This window comes from Bos taurus, chromosome 27, assembly GCF_002263795.3.
Source record: "Bos taurus isolate L1 Dominette 01449 registration number 42190680 breed Hereford chromosome 27, ARS-UCD2.0, whole genome shotgun sequence".
In the NCBI taxonomy this organism is placed as follows: Eukaryota; Metazoa; Chordata; class Mammalia; order Artiodactyla; family Bovidae; genus Bos; species Bos taurus.
Genome location: NC_037354.1, coordinates 728,416 through 746,243, shown reverse-complemented (window position 1 = coordinate 746,243; position 17,828 = coordinate 728,416). Strand labels below are relative to the sequence as shown.

Here is a 17,828-nt window from a genome sequence, read left to right as displayed (position 1 = left end):
CAGCATCACCGGTCTATTCCAGGAACTGACGGGTCATCCCTCTGGAAGGGAACATTCCCTGGAATCACTTACACACAGCAGCTACACTACTCAGATGTGTGTCTAACAAACCTCAGACCTTTGGCTTTGTGTGTTTAACTTTGGTTGTAAAACCACTCTCTGTAACCTCTCCCCTTCGCTGCTTATGCTTTTCTCCTACGCTACTTCTCCAGTGACAGGACACCAGTCACCAATAAAGGCACACATTCAGTTCAGCTCAATTAAAATCACTTTTATCAGTGTCCACCGAGTATTTGTGCTGGGGGCACCGAATCAGTAAGAGGCGGTCCTGACCCCAGGGAATCCTACCAACAGACACCTTTAAGAAGATGCATTCAAGTTACCGCCGTGTCCTTCTTATGAAACACCTTAAACATGAGCATCAATGTAAGGAACTGGGTGTAAAGTGGGAAGTTTTCATTCCACTGGGGGTGGACACGAACGAGAAATAAACGGGAGGCTCCCAGGGGCAGGTGTGGTGAATCCGTCCTGGCATCAGTCTCTCCACGCGTCACCCCAGCTGTCCCCCCCCAGATGCACACACAGGACCACCCGGTGCGACCTCCCCCCAGCCCCCAGGACCCACGGAGGCGCAGCAGGGCCCATAGCAGCCCAGCCTCAGGAAGCACCCCTTCTTTATCTTTCACTGGCTGTGTCTGAGTCCTCAACACTCTTGCATATTAACTGTAGTTTGTGCCAGGAGGACCGTGCTATAAATCTAGTGTTTGCAGCTCCATTTACGTGTCCCACAAATGCCTGCTTAGCAGTGAAACTGCACTGCTAAATAGGCAAACTCTCAATGAAAACATCGATTACTGTCTTCACCTGGGGCTTCATTCAAACTTTAAAGTGAGGGAACTAAAATACACACTAAAACCACTCCACCTGCATATGGTCTGTGGTTGCAGGTAATGAAAGCACCTCAGACATGCACACACACACACAATCCTGCACCTGTGTATTCAGGCAGAGCTCAGAAATATTTTTTACTAATTTTTAAAACCTGAAAAAAAGATTGTTTTTGCCAAAGATGAAATAAACTCATATTTCTTAAAAGCTTTAAACTTTAATACTGAGTATTTTTACAATAAAATGATTTCCTGGCATTATTTTAAAATGTTGTTTTTGGCAAATATTAAAGCTGCCTTTAACCTCAAAACAAGTACTTCTGTGAGGCTGGAGTAACTTCTGGGGCCCCTCCCACACCTGGAACTCAGAGTCCTCCCTTCCTGAGCAGCACCTCTTCTGGGGATACAGGCACCACGACGCCCCAGAGGCGGTCACCAGGTCACAGGTCAGAGAACAGAGCAGACTTCTCATCTAAAGTGGCATCTAGCTGGCAACTCTGAGCAGAGATGTCATCTTACCATCTTTCACAAGGGATCATGTGACACCCAAGCCACAGAACCTAATTAAACAGGAAAGGTATAAAAGCCCACTCCTGACAGGTTTCAGACAACTCCATGGACCCTAATTCCTAGTGAAGGCTGATGAGAAATGACCAATGCTCAGAATCTTAAGGGACCCTGACAACCAATGGTACCTGAAGCAGAAGATATTAAGAAGAGGTGGCAAGAATACACAGAAGAACAAAAAAGATCTTCACAAGCCAGATAATCACAATGGTGTGATAACTCACCTAGAGCAGACATCCTGGAATGTGAAGTCAAGTGGGCCTTAGAAAGCATCACTACGAACAAAGCTAGTGGAGGTGATGGAATTCCAGTTGAGCTATTTCAAATCCTGAAAGATGATACTGTGAAAGTGCTGCACTCAATATGCCAGCAAATTTGGACAACTCAGCAGTGCCCACAGGACTGGAAATGGTCAGTTTTTATTCCAATCCCAAAGAAAGGCAATGCCAAAGAATGCTCAAACTCCCACACAATTGCACTCATCTCACATGCCAATAAAGTAATGCTCAAAATTCTCCAAGCCAGGCTTCAGCAATATGTGAACTGTGAACTTCCAGATGTTAAAGCTGATTTTAGAAAAGGCAGAGGAACCAGAGATCAAATTGCTAACATCTGCTGGATCATCGAAAAAGCAAGAGAGTTCCAGGAAAACATCTATTTCTGCTTTATTGACTATGCCAAAGCCTTTGACTGTGTGGATCACAATAAACTGTGGAAAATTCTTCAAGAGATGGGAATACCAGACCACCTGACCTGCCTCTTGAGAAATCTATATGCAGGTCAGGAAGCAACAGTTAGAACTGGACATGGAACAACAGACTGGTTGCAAATAGGAAAAGGAGTACGTTAAGGCTGTATGTTGTCACCCTGCTTATTTCTATGCAGAGTACATCATGAGAAACGCTGGGCTGGAAGAAGCATAAGCTGGAATCAAGATTGCTGGAAGAAATATCAATAACCTCAGATATGCAGATGACACTACCCTTATGGCAGAAAGTGAAGAAGAACTAAAAAGCCTCTTGATGAAAGTGAAAGAGGAGAGTGAAAAAGTTGGCTTAAAGCTCAACATTCAGAAAACTAAGATCATGGCATCTGGTCCCATCACTTCATGGCAAATAGATGGGGAAACAGTGCAAACAGTGGCTGACTTTTTGGGGGGGGCTCCAAAATCACTGCAGATGGTGACTGCAGCCATGAAATTAAAAGACGCTTACTCCTTGGAAGGAAAGCAGAGACATTACTTTGCCAACAAAGGTCCGTCTAGTCAAGGCTATGGTTTTTCCAGTGGTCGTGTATGGATGTGAGAGTTGGACTGTCAAGAAAGCTGAGCACCAAAGAATTGATGCTTTTGAACTGTGGTGTTGGAGAAGACTGTTGAGAGTCCCGTGGACTGCAAGGAGATCCAACCAGTCCATCCTAAAGGAGATCAGTCCTGGGTGTTCACTGGAAGGACTGATGTTGAAGCTGAAACTCCAATACTTTGGCCACCTGATGAGAAGGGGACGACAGAGGATGAGATGGCTGGATGGCATCACCGACTCGATGGACATGAGTTTGGGTGAACTCCGGGAGTTGGTGATGGACAGGGAGGCCTGGCGTGCTGTGATTCACGGGGTCGCAAAGAGTCAGACACAACTGAGCGACTGAACTGAACTGAACTGACAAGTAAATGATTTTTAAACCAGGAGCCTTAAGTCTGACATTTCTGAACATCCCACAAACACGTGTGCACATAGAATACTCGGAGAATTCAGAGGAGACTGAGATTCAAGGTCCAGAAGAGCTTAGAGTTTGAGAGAATTCACTGAGCTTTTAGACGCATCCCACACCTCACCCTTGGCTGTGCATGTTCTCCATGGCTTCAGACTCAACACTGACCAAGATTTTGTCCCCAGAAGTCAGGACACGGTCACACTGTCACCTACCTTGTAGGTACCATCCTGGGATGATGATAAAGAAAAAGAACAGAGGTTTGGGGAAGGTGTTCTTGGGAAGCAGGCTTGCTCTACAGGGGACAGGGCTCCACACGAGGTCCTGGGGGGGATGCCAGCAGGGGGGTGCTCGTCCCTGCCCCCAGTGTGAGCCCTGGGAGCCCCTCAGACAAAGCTGACCGTCCGCCTGAAGCTGCAGTCTCAGACCCACACAGCACCTAGGGATAGACAGCCCATGGCCCAGCCTGCCCCACGAGCTAGGCGCCACTGAGCCCGACGTCAGCTGCCAGGTTCCCCAGGAGACCTTCAGCACAGGCGCTGCTGCAGGACATTCAGACCTGAGCCACAGGCCTTCTGCCTCCACACCAACCCGGCAGAGACCACAGACCTGAGGAAGGCATCACAGGCCAGGGTGGACAGGGTCCGAGGTCTGCCCTGCACAGAAGTACCTGCTCCAGGCGAGCAGGGGCCGAATCCGGGTCCTGGCCTCTCACAGCACTGACCTTCCCACGTGGCGCCAAGATGCCACCAGGCTGTGAGAACCCTGAGGTTAAGATGAACCACGTGGTGTAGGACAATTCAGGTACAGGACAAAACTACGGACTCACAGCCTTTCACTCTGGCAGCAGTTAACAAGCATGACGACTTTTCTTATGAAGCCATTTTCAGTGCGCAAAATACAGCCCTTCCAGCACAGGACTGTTTCCGTCTCCTGTCGATGGATCAGGGTGGCTGGTCATCAAGGCTTGGGCTGGAGGAAGAGCACCATCAGGGCTGAGACACCCGCCTCCTCCCCTGGCGCCCCCGGCTCCGCCTGAGTTATTCTTGGTTTATGAATCACATCATCTGGCACCCCGTTCCCACAACCGCCGTTCTTTTTGGAAAGAAAAAAAGGTATTATAAATAATTTCCATCTCTGGGTAAAGGAAACTCACTTGAAAGATTTGGTCTTCCAAAGACAAGACATCTTATGTTTAACCTAGTAAGTTAAAAGACCATTCACCTGGCATTTCGAAACGCGAGGCCTCCCAGGTAAGTAACTGCTCCACTTCACTGAACATCTTTCCAGCAACAGACCCACCTGATGTGCTCACCCATCTTGTGCCCTGAAGCTCCAGGGGCCCTGCGGGCAGCTTCCCCCCAACCCCACCCCAAGCCCCTGCATCAGGGTTCCCAGTCCTCACTATTCTGTGGTTTCACCGTGTTTCACAGGAAGGAGACACTGGGAAGGTTAAAGACTTACTAAAGGTCATAATGGAATCACAAACTGACTCAGTAAAAATCTGCATCTGGGTCTCGGCAAGACCCTCAGCAACCGTGTGGCGGTGACGCTGACACGCGGTGCCAGGGCTCGTCACCGCTCTGATCTGCAGGCAAGGGCACTGTTTCCTATCTCACGAGGAAGCTGGAGGACTTGCAGGAAGGAACGTGAGAAAGCCTTACAAACTAGAAACAGCAAAACCACAAGGTGTAACATCCACCATTCACATTGCAGACATCACTGTCTACACAGATCTGAGAACTGCACAAGTCAAGTGGAAGACAACGAAGCAGGGTTTTGTCTCCACAGACACACTCACTGCCAGACTCTCACCAGACCTGCCACTGGGGACAAGCTCTCAGGCATGTCTGTGGCAGGAAGAGCAGCTCACTCACTGATTTCCCTTCTCTTGTCCATCTTGACATTAAAGGCTTTTTATAACCTTCGGCTCAAAAGAAACTTATGGGGTTTAGGACTCAACAGAGCAAACGTTTCCACTATTTTCACCATTACATCCCCTTTGCCTTTGACCTCAATATGCAAACTTCCCAGCAGCTGTCCACACGCTAACAGCCCTGCTTGCAGCTCGACACCATGTAATTGGGTCCAGTGCCCACAGGCGTCCAAACCCTGCCTGATGAAGCACACGGGTTCAGCATCCTAATAGAAATACAAGAGTGCTTACTTGGCCTATGGAGGCTTCTTAACATTAAGCACCCGTTACAAAGGTGCTTATTTTAACCCCACATTTTATTTTGCCAACACACACAAGGGGACAACCAGCCCCAAGGGGATGGAGGAGCACCTGCTGACCGCATCCTGAATTAACCCCTCAGGAGTCAGACACAGGAGCGAGGGCAAGAGCCAGGAGCACACTGGAGCCAGGCTCACCAGCTCCTGGGGCCTGGGGACGATCAGGTCCCTCCTCAACCGACGTCCAGTACCCAGGTGTGGCGTATGCACCCCAAACATGGGCCAGGCTTCCTGCCACCCTTACACCGGGCATGGGAGGCTGGCAGTAAGCGCCAGACAGCACATCACTGGGAGGAACCCAAGGTGAGAGTCACACTGAGTCTTCGTGGACATCACGCCACAGGTTGGCTAACACAAAGACCAGTGCCACAGAATATATGGCAAGTACTCAAAATCTTTCCACCCAGTTCTTATACACAACCTGGTTCACAATCTTTCTGTATTCCCTGTGGAGCTATAAATTCATCTCAAACATCAAATACTGCCACGTGCTCAATCCACTGGATACTTCACTGCTTACTTGTTATTATGAAACTGCACAGTTAAGCACTACTGCTGCTTTACTACAAAATCAGTCATTCTTATAACTTCCAGTCATTTGTGCTAGCTGAGCAGGCTGTGTCGTGATAGCTGGGGGGTCGGGGGTGGGGTGTAAATGCTGTGAGATCGTCAAGCTCAGGGGCAGAGCCCCGGCCCACTGTGTCACCCCAGCAAAACAGTTTATTAAGCTCACTCCTGCCTGAGTTTGATTTTTCCCAAATGGCATGAAGAGGCCAAAGGAACGGCGAGGACAAACCAATACAGAATCAGACCATCTAAGGCAACTGTCCCCGGTCTTTCTGGCACCAGGGACTGGTTTTGTGGAAGACAGTTTTTCCATGGACGGGGGGAGGGGGTGGGGAATGGTTTGGGGATGATTCGAGCGCATTCCATTCATTGTGCACTTTATTTCTATAGTTATTCCATCAGCTCTGCCTCAGGTCCTCTCAGGCATCACATCCTGGAGGTTGGGGACCCCGGTCCAAGGACCAAGACCAGGCCCTTCACTGGTCAAAGGCAGCCTGTCTGGGACACACACTCAGGACCCATGGTCTCCCCTGTGGAAGGCACAGCTGATGCATCACGTGACAGTGGCTACTTGTAAGTCGTGTACGGACACATGAGACACGGAGCAGCAGGGGGAAGATGAATCACCCTCGGTTTCACACAGAGGATCCAAGCTCCGACCCACCCACTCAAGAGAAAGTATCTCAGTGCTCATGTTCACCCCGAAGTTGATCTTTCATACAATTTACCACCTGAACCATTTTTGAGTGTTCACTTCCGTGGCATTAAGTACATTCACATTGTTGTGTGACCATAACATATATTTGTATCATCTGCAGAATATTTGTATCATCCCAAGATGAAGCCCTCTACCTAGGCCAATGATCTTCTTCACCAAAAGTTTGAAAAGTCTTCTATAAAAGCACGAAGTGAAACAAACCATATTCAGATTCCTAAAGACCCTATTTGCCATTAAGATACAAGAGCAACAACTACTATGTCTCAGCCTGAAAAAATTTCCAAACATTTCCTAAATAATTAAGCAACTTAATTAGACATATTAGATTGAATTATGCAGGAAAAAACAGAATTCTCAAATCTTTTGCTTCCAAAAGCTACAATTTCAGCCAACTCCTCTTTCATCCCACTTGACATGATTCTTTCCCATTTCCACACCTAAGTTCACAGCCTCAGGTCCTCAGCACTGACTCCAAAGAGAAACACTCAATCATGTAAACATATTTTCACAGAAACTGCCCACAAATGGCCTCAACACTCAAGTCACAGTGGAAAGGAAGCTTTCTTAGTTCTAGAGGTTGGCTACTTGGATTCTTATAAAAAGCAAAGCAAGAATCTCAAACCGGAAATATTTTCTGTATTAACTTGAAACTTTTTATATAACGAACTGTCTAAAAATATAGGGAACTCACCTCAATATTTAAAATCCATTTGGATTCCCACAGAACAGTACTTTTTATTAATTCTATCACTATTCTTTTTTGCATCTCAGAATCAACAATGTCTCACCTGGAAGAGAAAAACTAATCTGGAAACTGAATTCCACCTTAAACTGTGTTGTACTCACGGCTGTCAATGGACACTGCTTGCAAAATCTTTGTTTCTTTGCACGTGACTAGTTCACATTTTTCATTACTAACCAAGACCTTCAGGAAGCAGAAACAGGCTCAATAAATATCCAACCATTATTTGTGCTCTAAAGATCACAGCCACTTACTGACAGACTGTGACAAGGCTCCCGAGGGACTGCTACGTGGACCGACGCCTCACACTTGGAAGCCTGCTTACTGGAGAACTCCATCAACCACTGTGAGTGGACTATCTCCCCTAAATTCTATCATATGCTTTTTGAAATAGCCCCTCAATTTGTGTGAATTGCTATCAGTGATGTAGAAACTACTTCTACGTATCAGTGAGGAATCTCCTTTTCCGGAAGGCTAACACATATTGATAATTTATAATGGAAGAAAACCACCTATCACTTTTCCCTCATGAGAAGTCAGATATTGTGGACTCAGATATTATTCCCTCCTCTTTCTGCTCCCATTACCTTTTCCTTAGAACCCTTACCTAAGATTGTGCAAGGAACCAAAGAGTTATAAGATTTCATAGATAAATGTAATCATACCTTGAGAGAACATTCAATTGCTACCACCATTGCTGCAAATAAGTTAATGAGTGTAGGAGTGGATGTACAAAAACATATTTCTCATTAAAAAAAAAAATCTAACCATGTTCTAAACAAACTTCCCCGTAAGCAGTAAATTTGCTCAAATTTTCAGCTAAGATGTAATTGATTGGACAAAACCAAAACAGAGACAGGTCTATGAACTTTTTGAAAAATTATAATTAGCAATATAATCTATCCATAATCCTAAGTTTAAAAAATGAAGATCTTATTTTTCCAGAATACTCCGGGTTTTACACTGGAAGGTACAGTATAAACAATGCCTTGTCATGCACCAGTGAGACCCCATTAAACATAACCTCCAGTCAAGACACTATTTATGATAAAAGGAGAGAAAATCCCAGTGGATTACACTCTTCTAATTATCAGGAAGAGTCCATTAGGATTCATTTTGTTCAATTAGAAAATACACGAGGAAGTATCAGAAGCCTGTTTCATATCCAACAAGAGTATCCCAGACGCAGACAGACATGAGACAACTGATTCTGGAAATGAATAAACTCTAATAAAACCCTGTGCGCAAAAGAACCAGCAACTCTACCTTTTCCTCAGGACTTGAGTCTCTGAATTAAATGCTGGAAATTAGAAGCACAGGCGAGTGACTGAGATGTAGACCTGCAGGATAACACTCCATGTCAATTATTTTCTTTGTTTAAATTTAAAACAACAAAGTTCCAAAGGATTTTTTTTCAGGCTTTTCCCTCCATCGTGTTTCCTTAAAAGCAATGCAAACCACCTTAATTACAACTGCCAGCCACATACGTCTGTGCGACAACAGGAAACCACAGGGTCATAGCATCTCCCGCTCTAAGACATGCATACTGTTGATTTATTCACAAAGATCCTCAAGGTTTTAAGAACATAACAACTGGCCAGTCCTACCCTGAGAGCAAGGAAAGCCTCGACAGCAAGAAGACTCTAAATCCATTCCATGCTAACCAACAACGGTGCTTTGCCTTAATAAATATCATCCACAAAAGAAACAACTGAAATTAATATTAATATTTCAACTTTATAAAACAATTGGCTTCCTTAAAAATTCAAGGCAACAATCATCTATTTCCTTTATCAAATAAAAACAAATCTCTAAGTTCTGGTCATAACTTACTATAGAACCGAATCATTCTTTTTTTTTTTTTTTTTTTGCTTGTTTCAGTCAATATATGAAATAGCTACCTTTAAAAAATCAAGATATCTAATTATGCAATCATATTTCTCAGTTTTGCACAGATATAGAACAAATAATCTCAAATCAGAAGAACAAATGCATTTACCTGTGTTCCTGTCTGGTAAGATACAGCAATGCTTCTGCAGAATGCCGGGCAAAACCTGTTTCAGAACAAATAAATAAAAGACATGTGGTTATCATTCAGGTAGAGAAAGGCATCTAATCAACCGTTGCAAGTGTTTTTCTAATAAGGTCGTTTGATGCTGCATAGTCATCATGCCCAGAACGATCTAACAAATTAAACAGTACTGAAAAATTCTGATGACATACATTTTTCATTAAAAAGGTTAATCAGGTAAGTGTACTGATTATATATGCTGCTCCTAGGATAGTAATGCAGTTCTGTTTAATGTATGTTCCTAATGGGTCCTCCAAGTGCCTTGAAAGCTGCACTCAGGGGGCTCCTACACTAAGGCAAATGGCCCACCAATTTTGTGATGGCTTTTAAAATATGAGATGCAATTAGAGCCTGAAAATGAAGCGTGTTGGGGCGGAACCTTGAGTCTATCTTCTAGGATCTAAGTCAAGAAGCCTTTATCACGAATGAGTCACAAGAAAATGTGAAAGAAGAGCCTGTGTTTACCTGCACAGTTTGGTAGTAAAAGGTGCAGGAAATACCTTGTTTGATAAGCAAAAGGAAGCTTAAAGTCATGCAAAGGCTTTCCCAAGAGGCTACAGCAACATAAGGCAACCGCAAAGCACAGACGTAAACAGAACTTGGGACTGAAGAGATCTCTCTGGGAAATTTATGATTATGCTTTCTCAACTCAGTTAGGGCAAAAGCTGAACTTCTGTCTTAAATCATCCACCGATGAGGCTGCAACCATTCCTCAACGCTCCTCCCTGATTACAAACCCTCAGCATCCTCAGCCAAGAAGCAAGTCATTCAAGTCTCTGAGCAAGTCATTCAGCCAGCGGAGGGGGACCAGGGGTGCTGTGAAGACCGAGCGCTGCCCTCGACCAGCTCAGGGTCCAGCTGAGCAAACAACAGACTTGAGCAGATAGTATCAATGTTCACAGCAGTTTTCCTTTGGAACAATGGCTCCCTTCCCACCCATGCCCTTATGATGCCTTTAAGTTGGGGCAATTCTGCACATGATACAGCCCACAGGTAGGACGAAAACGCATGTGATCATGAGAAAGTTCTGCCAGGTCCTGCAGTTAAAGTCACTTGACCACAAAAGCCTCTCGTGTTCCTTCTGCCTATGAACACCCAGAGGGGAAAGTGCTGGCCTGATTCATCAAAACATTCACCTAATGGGTGTCCCTGTGTGCATCTCTGTCTCAGGGGACAGTTGAAAGCACTGTTGCCAGGCTACTCTTCTTTTTTTATTTTATTTTATTTTTAAACTTTACAATATTGTATTGGTTTTGCCAAACATCGAAATGAATCTGCCACAGGTATACAGGCTACTCTTCTAAGGAATTACTGCCAACAGATAAGCCACAGAAATGTGCAGAACAGGATGCCAGGGGATCCCTGGTGCCTGTCCTCAGGGCCAAACTGGTATCACTGACTTTTCCCAGGAATACACCTTGAAGAAGTGGACACAGTACCTGCAGATCAGGTCACAGCCTGTGACCTGCCACCACTGCCACGCGACCACAATGCTGTCCCCATGAGAGCTGATGGAGTGACACTGGGGGCTGTGGAGGGGGGTGTGGGGTAAACAGGAGGCACACGTGGGGCAGGCAGGACACTGACTTACACTGTGGAGAGAGGAAGGGGGACGCAGGTGCTAAGGTGGTTGTCTAGTCAGCACTAACTAGCCCAGTACTAACTAGTCCAGCACTACCTAGTCATGCACTAACCAGGATAGCACACCATCCCAGCACTAACTAGCCAAGCAATACCTGAAAGTACTAGTTGTTCGGTCATGTCTGACTTTTTGCGACCCCATGGACTGTGGCCTGCCAGGGACCTCTGTCCATGGAATTCTCCAGGCAAGAATACCGGAGTGGCAAGAATCCCATTCCAGTATTCCATCCCAATGAGGGAATCCCCATGCCCTTCTCCAGAGGATCTTCCTAACCCAGGGACCAAATCTAGGTCTCTGGCATTACAGGCAGATTCTTTACTGTATGAACCACCAGGCAAACCCTCAGTACTAAGTCGTGTCCGACTCTTTGTGACCTCAATGGCTGAGGCACCCCAGGCTTCCCTGTCCATCACCAATTCCGGCGCCTGCTCAAACTCATGTTCATCGAGTCAGTGACGCCATCCAACCGTCTCGTCCTCTGTCATCCCCTTCTCCTCCTGCCTTCAATTTTTCCCAGCATCAGTGTCTTTTCCAATGAGTTAGCTCTTCACATCTGGGGGCCAAAGTACTGGAGTCTCAGCTTCAGAATAAGTCCTTCTGAAGAATATTCAGGACTGATTTTGATTTCCTTTAGGATTGACTGGTTTGATATCCTTATAGTCCAAGGGATTCTCAAGAGTTTTCTTCAACACCACAGTTCAAAAGCATCAATTCTTTAGTGCTCAGCTTTCTTTATGGCCCAACTCTCAGATTTGTACATGACTACAGGAAAAACTACAGCTTTGACTATACGGACCTTTGCTGCCAAAGTAACATCTCTGCTTTTTAATATGCTGCCTAGGTTTGTCACAGCTTTTCTTCCAAAGAGCAAGTGTCTTTTAATTTCATGGCTGCAGTCACCATCTGCAGTGATTTTGGAGTCCCCCAAAATGAAGTCTCTCACTGTTTCCATTGTTTCCCCATCTATTTGTCATGAAGTGATGGGATCAGATACCATGATCTTAGTTTTTTGAATGCTGAGTTTTATTTATTTATTTTTTAATAGTTTTATTTTATTTTATTTTTAAACTTTACATGAATGCTGAGTTTTAAACCAGCTTTTTCACTCTCCTCTTTCACTTTCATCAAACACCAATACAGTATACTAACACATATATATGGAATTTAGAAAGATGGTAACGATAAACCTGTATGAGAGACAGCAAAAGAGACACAGATGTATAGAACAGTCTTTTGGACTCTATGGGAGAGGGCGAGGGTGGGATGATTTGGGAGAACAGCATTGAAACATGTATAATACCATATGTGAAACAAATCGCCAGTCCAGGTTCGATGTATGATACAGGATGCTCAGGGCTGGTGCACTGGGATGACCCAAAGGGATGGTATGGGGAGGGAGGTGGGAGGGGGGTTCAGGATGGGGAACACGTGTACACCCGTGGTGGATTCATGTTGATGCATGGCAAAACCAATACAATATTGTAAAGTAATTAGCCTCCGATTAAAATAAATAAATTTAAATTAAAAAAAAAACCTAAAAAAGAAAAGAAAGCTTTTTAGTTCTTCTTTGTTTTCTGCCATAAGGGTGGTATTATCTGCATATCTGAGGCTGTTGATATTTCTCCCAGCAATCTTGATTCCAGATTGTGCTATATCCAGCCCAGCATTTCACATAATATATTCTGCATATAAGCAAATAAGCAGGGTGACAATCTACAGCCTTGACAGACTCCTTTCCCAATTTAGAACCAGTCTGTTGTTCCATGTCCGGTTCTAACTGCTGTTTCTCGAGCTGCATACATGGAGGCAGGTCAGGTGGTCTGGTTTTCCCATCTCTTGAAGAATTTTCCAGTCTGTTGTGATCCACACAGTCAAAGGCTTTAGCATAGTCAGTGAAGCAGAAGTAGATGTTTTCATGGAATTCTCTTGCTTTTTCTATGATCCAACAGATGGTGGCAAGTTGATCTCTGGTTCCCCTGCCTTTTCTAGATCCAGCCTGAACATCTGGAAGTTCTTGTTTCATGTACTGTTGAACCTCACCTGGAAGTTCTCAGTTCATATACTGCTGGTTCACGTACCAGTCCCATCACTTCATGGCAAATAGGGAAGCAATAGGAACAATGACAGTGACTAGGAAAGCCCTAGTCCAGCACCTTCAGCCCAGCACTAACCAACCCACCACTAACTAGGTTAGCACTAACTAGCCAAGCATGACTAGCTCAGCACTAAGCAGCCCAGCACTATCCACCCCAGCACTAAGCAGCCCAGCACTAACTAGGTTAGCACTAACTAGCCAAGCATGACTAGCCCAGCACTAACCACTCCAGCCTATCTAGTCTAGCACTAACCAGCCCAGCACTAACTAGCTAGCTCCACAGCATTCTCCATCGTGTAGCACCAGCTGAGTGCATGGTCAGGGCACTTCCCAGTCTTCAGGGAACCACTGTCCAAAATGGGGGCACCTGGGATGCCCTTTGGTGACCTCTGCATCCTCAGGACTCTGGTCAGAAGTGCCATATTTTCTCCTCGATGCCCTTTCTCCAGGGGTGAACCCCTGAACTCAGCCTCCGAGGCCCAGCCCCACCCTGCTCCCTAGCCCAGGCAGACCGTGCTCAGCCGAACCTGTGTGTCCGCCTTTGCTCAGAGGTGCCCTTGTGACCTGAGGGGTGATTGTGATTGTTATACACACCTTGACCAAGCCTGAAATGTCCACATTAAACATCCACTCCAGGTGTTTCTGGGTGAAGCCAGCTTGACTTGGTGGACTCAGTAAAGCAGGTCACCCTCTCCAGTGCAGGAGCCTCCTCCAATTCCAGAGGACCTGGACTCAAGAGGAAGTGGCAGGAATCTGTGGCCCCCAGGACCAACCATCCTTGTCCTCATGGGGAGTCCGGCTCAGTGGGGAGCTCCCCTGGGCACCTTCTACCAGAGCCTCTATTTTTTGGTGGAGGCAAACAGAATGTGACTCTCATTACAAGGTTACCCTGAGGCCTCCCTCTTCCTGGCACTGAGAATCTGAACATGAATCCCTCCCCCTTAATGGAGCTCAGAAGCAGCCTCCGACGGCCATAGTGTGTGATGTGGTCTCCAGGATTTAGAAGAATGCCCACCATGACAGCCTGACTTCAAGCCTCATACCATCATTCAATTCTGAATGTCAAGCACAGGACGTCCTTTATTATCATGTCCTGTGTCTGCAGAGGGGAAGCCGCATGTAGGAGTCCCAAACACACATTCACACACACAAACACGCACACACATGCACTTTGTCTAAGTTACTGTCCCCATTAAAATTGGAAAAGGACCAAGGGACTGGTCCAGTGTCCAGTGGCCCAGTGGTCAAGACGCTGTGCTTCCACTGCAGGGGGCACGGGTTAGATCCCTGGTCAGGGAAAAGGATCCCACACTCTGAAAGGTACAACCAGAAAAAAAGAAAAAGTAATTGCTGAAAATGACCAGGATTCCATTCTTATCAAAGAGACCATTTAACTTTTTACAGCACTTTCATCTGAGCCTAAAAATAGCAGGAATTGGCACAGAATGAGTTTGGACTGACTGTTTCACAGCCCTAGCGTCACATTAGGTTTTTCTACATTTCAGAAACTGTTAGTTGTGGAGGTTAAGAACTAAGTAAGAACTTATATTCATAAAAACAAACTTAAAAAAGCATGACAATGTAAGTGATGAGAAGAAACACCATTTCTAACTTTTTAAACGTGCTTCCCTGGTGGCTAACAGATGCTCAAATTTAAGATCCTGTAGCCTGACCACTAGTGGGCTGTCCATCTTGATGTGGGCTCGTCTGGCTCCAAAGAATTCAGTTCAGAGAAGTAAAAGGAACTGGAGGTCACTAACATTTTTAAATGCTCTGGGAGCTTCAAACAGCTCCATTGTGCTTGTGAAACTAATGGTAATTGCTTTCTTTGAAAATCTAGAATGTTCAACATTCGATATTATAAAATAAGTAACTCAGCGCTTACCTGTCTCCTTCCTGCCCCTTCCTGAGAGTGTGTGAGCTGGAACCCGAGGTTTCCCTCCCAGGACCCCGCCCCATCCACTCTGCTCAGGGGTACCCAACTGGGAACGCGAAGGTCAGGTCTCCCCCTGAACCCGCGTCGCCTCCCAGGCCAGGCCCCTCTGCACTCTGCTGGCTGCAGGTCCCGCCCCGCCTCCCAGCCTCCCCGTCTGCGGGCGTCTCCCCAGCAATCTTCACTGGGCCCTGGATGGACACCCGATAAGCCTCCTCCTCCCGGGACTTCAGAGCCCCATCACTGCCTCCGTGCCGTCACCCCAAACGCCCAGCGGGGACTCAGAATCAGCATGATGGGCCCTTCCCAACCACACCTGCACCTGCAGACCTCAAGTGTCTGCACACCGCCTCCACCTGTTCAGTGAGAACACAGGCCCCCCACTCCACTGCTGGGTCCACGGCTGCATCCCGGCCCCAGAGCTGCGGGTGGCACATGGGGTGGGGGTCCTGAATCTGTTGAAATGATTACAGATTAACACACACAAAAGTGAGTCTTAAGTATTTTTGTAGATCCTACGGCCTTTTAACAAATAAAAGCTCCTTGTTAGACAGAGAGGAGGGACCTGGGTGTCTGAGACGTGGGCTTCTTGACACCCGGTGGCTGGGGGTGACCTCCGTGGTCCCTGCACGACCCTCCCTGAGATGAACCCCAAGGGCTATGTGTAAGAGGCAGGAACAGGGACCAAGAACACATGAGGGTTAAACATGAGGTCACCACAATCCAACGGTGGGGCTGTGTGCCTGCCCCTCGCCATCTGAGTAAGCCCCTGAGGTTATGTGAGGCCCCTTGTGTTGCCCCAGTTCAAAGGTGCTGAACCTGAGGGTCCAAGGGCTGAGGGAGGCTGAGCTCAGGCCCCACTGATGGTGCCGCATATGCCTGCCAGGGAGCTGAGCTCAGTGTTTGATTCCCCCTCGAAGCCCATGATCAGCTCACTCGCAGAATCTCAATAACACACAAAGTACAGTTACTGCTGAGTAACAGAGAGTCCCTGCATATCCCACTCACTTGTCTGTCAGGACTGGGGCACACAAAGAGCCCTCACCACTCAGGCTAGGCTGCTGAGGCCCCGGGGATGGAAGCCCAGGGTGCCAGCATAAGGCGAGCTGTTTCCATGGCACCTTGAGGACACAGAGCTCAGTCCCTCAGCTGCCTCTGCATTGGGGAGGGCAGCCCACTTGGGCTAGTGGTCAGGGGGTGAGAACCACCCTGACCACGGCCTCACCTTGACTTCTGCTGCACCTTCAAAACTTCTGTCGGATCATGGGAACCCAGACCCTCCTGGGAGGCTGGAACCTTCCCTGGCTTCGTCAGCTGCCCCAGACAAGGGTGAAGCGGCCAGCAGGGCAGCCCTGGGCCAAAGGGAGGGAGATCCTGAGGGAGGCAGGTGCCCCAGAGCTGGCTAGCGCCTGGCACAGGGTAGGCTCCCTCACCGTCCGGAGCAGGCAGAGTAGCCCCCAGGGTCACAGACACAGACCACAGGGCCCTGGGCTCCATCAGGAAACCATAGCCTCCTCCAGCAGGACTGGCCTCCACTCAGGAGGGCTGTGGTCCTCAGGCTCCAGGCAACCCTGCGGGGCCCCTGGGGCTAGCTTTACCTCTATCCTCTCCTTTCACAACACATCTTTCCTACTTTTCTACTGTTGACAAAGATGCATACTGGTCCCATCTATTTAATCAAATGCAATTAAATTTATTTTCAGCATAAAAAAAAATTCAAGTGCACAGACCATGTGTAACTGAGATAAATTACAAATGCACATTCATTTAATCAACGGCCTTGGCCGGGTCAAGAGGCACGAAACCATCTTTCAGGACTGTTCCAGATGGAGATAAACACTGTGTGGTCGGGTTCTTCAGGGAAGCAGACCAGCTGGGTAACAGGAGGTACACACAGTGTCAGTATACGATATGATGTATGTCTACCAGCTTCTGCAATCCCGTGGCTGAGTCCTCATAATAAACCCACTGTTCTGCTTTGAATGACACAGCATGAACATGATGACAAGGCTCTGAGTTCCTGCTCTTGGTACTTTGAGTTCATTTCTTGACCGTACGGCAGTTCTATTCTTAATTTTTATTGCAGTATAGTTGCTTCACAACATTGTGTTAGCTTCTACTGCACAGCAAAATCAGTCAGTCATATGTATACATATGTCCCCTTCCCTTTTGGGTTTCCCTCCCATTTAAGGCTTTCCAGGTGGTGCTAGTGGTAAAGAATCCACCTGCCAATGCAGAACACGCAGAACAGCAGGTTCTATCCCTGGGTCAGGAAGATGCCCTGGAGGAGGAAATGACAATCCACTCCAGTATTCTTGCCTGGGAAACTCCATGGACAGAGGAGCCTGGTGGACTCTAGTCCGTAGAGTCATGAAGAGTTGGACATGACTGAGCACGCACGCATACCCATTTATAAAGGTCCTTATTTGCAACAGAGACACCAACTGAGAGAACTGCAAGGACAGCGAGGGGCTAAGGCAGGGTAGAGGGAGCCAGGAGACTGGGACTGACATACAGGCGGCTGACACCACGCACAGAGCAGACGGAGGGGAGAACGCCGTACAGCACAGGGAGCTCTGTCTGTGCTCTGGGGAGGTCTGATTCTCCATCTGATCCCACAGCGGCTGCGCCGGCTGACCCTCCCACACCAGTGCACGAGGG

The 17,828-nt window shown here is 47.0% G+C and overlaps 1 protein-coding gene across 1 annotated transcript in view; it reads right to left on the bottom strand.

Annotated features, from left to right (window-relative positions):
• DLGAP2 (DLG associated protein 2) overlaps nucleotides 1-17,828 on the bottom strand; it is a 603,057-nt gene that overhangs the window by 437,466 nt on the left and 147,763 nt on the right. The window contains 1 exon segment of the mRNA XM_024986325.2: nucleotides 9,426-9,480. Coding sequence (XP_024842093.1) covers nucleotides 9,426-9,480 — 55 coding nt within the window.